This window comes from Lolium perenne, chromosome 4, assembly GCF_019359855.2.
Source record: "Lolium perenne isolate Kyuss_39 chromosome 4, Kyuss_2.0, whole genome shotgun sequence".
Classification (NCBI taxonomy): Eukaryota; Viridiplantae; Streptophyta; class Magnoliopsida; order Poales; family Poaceae; genus Lolium; species Lolium perenne.
The window spans coordinates 142,861,301-142,868,030 of NC_067247.2; the positions used below are offsets into that span (position 1 = coordinate 142,861,301).

Sequence of the window (6,730 nt, forward strand, 5' to 3'; positions counted from 1 at the left end):
GATTGTTGGCAGGCACCCGAGGATTCGGTTAGCCATGGTTTGTGAAAGAAAGGTTGGAAGGAGTGCCACACAAAATGAAAATAATATGGGAGCTGCTCTTTGAAGGTTTGTTTGGCAAAGGGGTTAGAGTACCCGCTACCAGTCGTTGACAACAACAAACACCTCTCAAAATGTTACTTTTATTATCTTTATATGATTTCAAAACTGAAAAAGCTCTAGCACATGATTTAATCACTGCTTCCCTCTGTGAAGGGCCTGTCTTTTACTTTATGTTGAGTCAGTAAACCTATTTCCCTCCATCTCAAGCAAGCATTTGAGTTGTTGTGATCAAACCATTATATTGTGATATGCTTCATCATGTCTTTACTCTTCCTTGTTTAGTACACGTTTTATCTGAATGAATATAGCTTTGCAAGTATCAATGATCATGAGGAGACCGTTATGATTGAGTATGCAAGTTGTGCCTTATAAACTTTAACATGAGAGCGCTGCTCAATGAGATAAGTATAATCTGTTAATTGTTCTCTGACCAAGAACGAAGTTTGCCATCACCAACTATGATTTCTTATGCACCTTTATTTGTGATTACCTTATACTTGTTTCAAGTTGAGTTATATGAAGAAGTTGTCTACTATAATGTCTTGTGCGGATGAATATGATGCTTCTTGTCCGTATTTTATTTATCGAATCTTCACTCCATAAACATGTGGTCCTGTTTACTGAGCTCAGTTTCGCTTGGGGACAAGCGAAGTCTAAGCTTGGGGGGAGTTGATACGTCCAATTTTCATCACTATTTTATATCATAATTTGCTATTATTCATTGATATATTTCATATTGGGACACAATACTTATGTTATTTCATATATTTTGCATGTTTCATCATTATTGGAGGATCAAGCACCGGAGCCAGGATTCTGCTGGAAAAAGCACCGTCAGAACGCAATATTTCGGAAGATCAACTGTGGAAGGAAATTATACCAAAAATCCTATTTTTCAAGATGACGAAGGAAGCCAGAAGGAGGAGCCAGCTGGACCCAGGGTGGGCCCACACCATAGGGCGGCGTGGCCCATGGCCTGGCCGCGCCACCATGTGGTGTGGGGGCCCCACAGCCCCTTTCGCCTCCTTTTCTTCGCGAAACCCTTCGTCCCGAAAACCTAAGCCACAGAGGGTTCCTCACGAAGAGTTACAGCCGCCTCTGCGGGGCGGAGAACACCAGAGAGAAAAGAGCTCTCCGGCGGGCAGGAATCCGCCGGGGAAATTCCCTCCGGGAGGGGGAAATCGACGCCATCGTCACCATCATCGAGCTGGACATCATCTCCATCATCATCATCATCATCTCCACCATCATCACCGCTGTCTCCTCCGCAGCACCTCGTCACCGCTGTAGCAATTTGGGTTTGATCTTGATTGTTTGATAGGGGAAACTCTCCCGGTATCGATCTCTACTTGTTGTTGATGCTATTGAGTGAAACCATTGAACCAAGTTTATGTTCAGATTGTTATTCATCATCATATCACCTCTGATCATGTTCCATATGATGTCTCGTGAGTAGTTCGTTTAGTTCTTGAGGACATGGGTGAAGTCTAAATGTTAGTAGTGAACTATGGTTGAGTAATATTCAATGGTATGATATTTAAGTTGTGGTGTTATTCTTCTAGTGGTGTCATGTGAACGTCGACTACATGACACTTCACCATTTATGGGCCTAGGGGAATGCATCTTGTACTCGTTTGCCAATTGCGGGGTTGCCGGAGTGACAGAAACCTAAACCCCCGTTGGTAAATCGATGCAGGAGGGATCGCAGGATCTCAGAGTTTAAGGCTGTGGTTAGATTTATTCTTAATTACTTTCTTGTAGTTGCGGATGCTTGCAAGGGGTATAATCACAAGTATGTATTAGTCCTAGGAAGGGCGGTACATTAGCATAGGTTCACCCACACAACACTTATCATAACAATGAAGATTATTTAGCCGTATGTAGCGAAAGCACTAGACTAAAATCCCGTGTGTCCTCGAGAACGTTTGGTCATTATAAGTAAACAAACCGGCTTGTCCTTTGTGCTAAAAAGGATTGGGCCACTCGCTGCAATTGTTACTCTCGCATTTTACTTACTCGTACTTTATTCAATTGTTACATCAAAACCCCCTGAATACTTGTCTGTGAGCATTTACAGTGAATCCTTCATCGAAACTGCTTGTCAACACCTTCTGCTCCTCGTTGGGATCGACATTCTTACTTATCGAAGATACTACGATACACCCCCTATATTTGTGGGTCATCAGAGGGCAAGCCCTCCAACCACATGACTGGAAACTGCTATTCCCTGAAGCAGATCGAGAGAGCCCGCCGCGCCAAAGAAGCCCACGGCGGTAACCAGCACAAGGACCGCGCCAAGGACCAGGACCAGAGTAAAGAAGACGGATTCGGACGTAGTGCCGGCTCGCTACACACCTTCACCGGGGTCGGCGATCGCCGCGATCGGAAAGTCCTCACCAGGGCAGTCGCCGTGCACGCAGTCTCAGTCGACGTGCCCCGCTGGCTCAACTGGTCCGAGCAAAACATCACGTGGAGTCGTGAGGACCACGCCCCACGCATTGAATACCCAGGCCGAGTAGCGCTAGTCGTCAGGCCTAAAGTGGCCGACTACTGGCTCCCGAAGACCCTGATGGATGGAGGAAGCTCCATTAATATAATGTACTACGAAACCTTCCAGCGACTCGGTCTGCCGGACTCGCGCCTTGAAGACACCAAAGTCACGTTCCACGGCATCGTCCCAGGGCGGAAAGCCTTTCCAATCGGCAAGGTCACGCTGCCAGTCACCTTCGGCACGCCTGTGAATTACCGCACCGAGCGGATAACATTCGAGGTGGTCAACTTTCGCAGCCCATACCACTGCGTCCTCGGTCGCCAGGCGTTCGCCAGATTCATGGCCGCGCCCCATTACACCTACAACATGATGAAGATGCCCGGGCCCCGCGGTATCATAACCGTCCATGGCGACCCGGCAATGGCGCTGGAGTGCGAGGACAACAGCGCCAAGCTCGCCGATGCCGTCATCGCCGAAGAAGTCGACAACAACGCCGAGCTCGCCAAGTACCCGGTCGACAGCAACGACCCCACCATCCTCGAGAAGCCGACTGAGCTCGACTCGCCTGCAGCGACCTTCAAACCTACCACCGATACTCGCCAAGTAGACCTTGTAGAAAACGATTCGAGTAGGTAGGTTACCATTGGGACGGGTCTGTCCGCCCAATAGGAAAGCGCGCTCATCAAGTTCCTCTGTGAGAATCGAGATATCTTTGCATGGAAACCGTCTGACATGCCAGGTGTCCCGAGAGAACTTGCTGAGCACAAATTACACGTCGACCCCACCGCATGCCCCGTTAGGCAGGCGATGCGGCCCGTGGGAGAAGAGCACCGGCGTGCAATTGCCGAAGAGGTGAACCGGCTACTCGCCGCCGGTTTCATCATAGAAATCAAGCACCCCAAGTGGCTGGTAAACCCAGTTCTGGTGCTGAAGAAAAACAGGACGTGGCGCATGTGTATCGATTACACAAGCCTGAACCGCGCCTGCCCCAAGGACCCATTCGTCCTACCGCGAATCGACCAGATTATCGACGCGGTCGCTGGTTCCGAGTCGCTATGCTTCCTCGATGCGTATTCCGGCTACAACCAAATAAAGATGGCCAAGGAAGACCAAGAGAAGACGGCGTTCATAACGCCGCTCGGCGCCTACTGCTACACAGCCATGACCTTCGGCCTCCGGAACGCTGGCGCCACCTACCAACAGTGCATGAACAGCTGCCTAGAAAGCCAGATCGGCCGCAACGTCCACGTCTATATAGACGACGTGGTCGTGAAGTCGACTCGCCAGGACGACCTGGTCGCCGACCTCGCTGAAACATTCGCAAACCTGCGGTGGTACAACATCAAGCTCAACCCCCTGAAGTGCACCTTCGGAGTCCCATCCGGACAGCTACTCGGCTACGTCGTCTCCAAACACGGCATCGAGCCCAACCCGGAGAAAACGGCAGCGGTCATGCGCACCAAGCAACCAACCTGCCTAGTCGACGCGCAGAAGCTCGCCGGGAGGGTCGCGGCACTAAGTCACTTCATCCCGCGACTCGGCGACAAGGCCACGCCACTCTATCGCCTCTTGAAGAAATCAGAATCGTTCGAGTGGACAGATGAGGCGCAAAAGGCCCTAGAAGAGTTTCAACACGCTCTCAGGAACGCACCTGTCCTCGCGGCCCCACTCCCTCAAGAAACGATGTTGCTATACGTCGCCGCGTCGAATCGCGCGATAAGTGCAGTCATGGTCGTTGAACGCAAAGAAGAAGGGAAAGAGCAGCTGATCCAACGCCCAGTCTACTACATCAGCGAAGCCCTCATCGAATCGAAGCAGCGCTACCCGCACTACCAAAAACTGGTGTACGCAGTACTGAGGGCCCAGCGGCGACTGGCCCCTTACTTCCACGAGCACCCCATCAAAGTGGTTGCTTCAACTCCACTCGCCGACATTATCCGAAACCGTGACGCAACCGGACGGATAGCCAAGTGGGCAGTCAAACTCGGCGTCCACAACATCACATACGAGTCGCGCCATACCATCAAGTCCCAGGCATTAGCCGACTTCCTCGTCGACTGGGAAGAAGCACAGCAGCCGAGCTCCCAGGCCGACCTCAAGCATTGGACGCTACACTTCGACGGTTCTAAAAACCTCGAAGGAGCAGGCGCAGGCGTCGTCCTCACCTCGCCCAAAGGTGACGTCGTGCGGTACGTCTTGCAGCTCCGATTCGAACCCTGCACCAACAATATGGCCGAGTATGAAGCGCTTCTCCATGGCATGCGCGTCGCAAAGGAGATGGGCGCAACTCGCCTGCGATGCCTCGGCGACTCCGACCTCGTCGCCATCCAGACGTCCGGCACCTGCGACGCCTCCGACGCCAACATGATCGCCTACAAACGAGCTGTCGACCAAGCCGGCGCCAGCTTCGCTGGCCACGTCGTCGAGTGGATCGACAGGCGCAAGAACGAAGAAGCAGACGCCTTGGCCAGGCTTGGGTCCAAGCGGATACCACCCCCTCCAGGAGACTTCCTCGACGTCCTCGCCCGTTCATCGGTGCACATACCACAGGAAATCGACATCGCCAAACCACCTGCACCTGACTCCGCCCTAGTCGCACTCGCCTCTAATGTTGGGGACTGGACCGAGCCGTACCTCAGCTACCTCGAGCGCCAGGTACTGCCGACGGACGAAACAGAGGCACGCACCCTCGTGCGCCGCTGCAAGTCCTTTACCATCATCAACAACGAGCTCTACAAACGCAGCATCTCCGGGATATTTCAGCGCTGCGTCACCGCCGATGAAGGTCGCAAGATCCTCCGGGACATCCACGCGGGCGACTGCGGCCATCATGCAGGCGCCCGCTCGATCGTGGCCAAAGCTTTTCGGCATGGCTTCTACTGGCCAACAGCTCACGACGACGCCGTGGCTATCGTTCGAGCATGCGCCGGGTGCCAGAAATACGCCAGCCAGTCGCACATGCCGGGATCAGCACTGAAGACCATACCCCTCACCTGGCCATTCGCCGTCTGGGGCATGGACATGGTGGGAAAGTTCAAAACGGCGCCCGACGGATATACCCATCTCCTCGTCGCCGTGGACAAGTTCACCAAGTGGATAGAGGCAAAACCCATCAAAAAATGCGACGGCAAAACGGCGACCAAGTTTCTCCGGGAGTTGATCTACCGCTACGGCTACCCCCACAGCATCATCACGGATAATGGTACAAACTTCGCCAAAGGAGAAATGGCTGACTTCTGCGAAGAAAAGGGCATCCGACTCGACCTCGCGGCAGTCGCACACCCCGAGTCGAACGGACATGCAGAAAGAGCAAACCAGAGTCCTGATGGCACACCTCCATGGGATCAAACCACGGCTGATGGTACCCCTGGAGCGCGCGGCCGGCTGCTGGGCCGAAGAACTATCTTCGGTACTCTGGGGCATTCGCACAACACCAAATAGGTCGACCGGCTACACGCCGTTCTTCCTGGTGTATGGCGCCGAAGCCGTCATGCCAACAGACATCGCCTATGATTCACCACGAGTCGCCAACTGCGTCGAAGAAGAAAACGAGCAATCTCGGCAAGACAACGTCGACACCCTCGACGAGGCACGAGACCTCGCACCCTCCAGAACGGCCATTTACCAGCAAGGCCTGCGCCGATACCATAGTCGCCGAGTGCGCAGTCGCTCCTTCCAAGAAGGCGACCTCGTCCTTCGGCTCATACAAGACAAGAAGGGCATGCACAAGCTTTCTCCCCCGTGGGAGGGACCGTTCGCCATCAGCCGCGTGCTTGGCAACGATGCCTACTACCTCACTGACGTACGCAAGAACGACAAGGGCGAGCCGCTAACCAGAGAAGTCGAGCGTCCCTGGAACGTCAACCTTCTCCGCCGGTTCTACACCTAGCATAAATGTGTAAGCGACTTCAAGAAATATTAATGAAAAGCACTTGTCTCTCGAAAACGCATTTGCCAACCATTCTGCAGTGCTCGCCGACCTTAACTCATCTCCCATCCCCGCGAGTCGAATCGCCCAAAGTGCGCGACTCGGGGACTGCGAGACCTTCGATTGCTGCTGCTGACCGAGCAATCCACGATCGACCAAGTAGCTCGGCTAACAAGAACACAATGGTCCACCGGTCGCAATACCAGGACCGG

At 53.1% G+C, this 6,730-nt stretch overlaps 1 protein-coding gene across 1 annotated transcript; it reads left to right on the plus strand.

The window, feature by feature from the left end:
• The first annotated feature begins 3,685 nt into the window (after positions 1–3,685).
• On the plus strand, positions 3,686–6,479 carry LOC127347259 (uncharacterized). The gene is made up of 2 exons (XM_051373469.1): positions 3,686–5,733; positions 6,032–6,479. The coding sequence occupies exons 1-2, from the start codon at positions 3,686–3,688 to the stop codon at positions 6,477–6,479; spliced, it is 2,496 nt and encodes an 831-aa protein (XP_051229429.1).
• The last annotated feature ends 251 nt before the right edge of the window (positions 6,480–6,730 follow it).

Coding starts and splice junctions, on each gene's coding strand:
- LOC127347259 (XM_051373469.1), top strand. CDS start 3,686: ATGGCCAAGGAAGACCAAGAGAAGACGGCGTTCATAACGCCGCTCGGC. Junction 5,734..6,031: donor GACGGCAAAACGGCGACCAA/GTTTCTCCGGGA, acceptor AACACCAAATAG/GTCGACCGGCTACACGCCGT.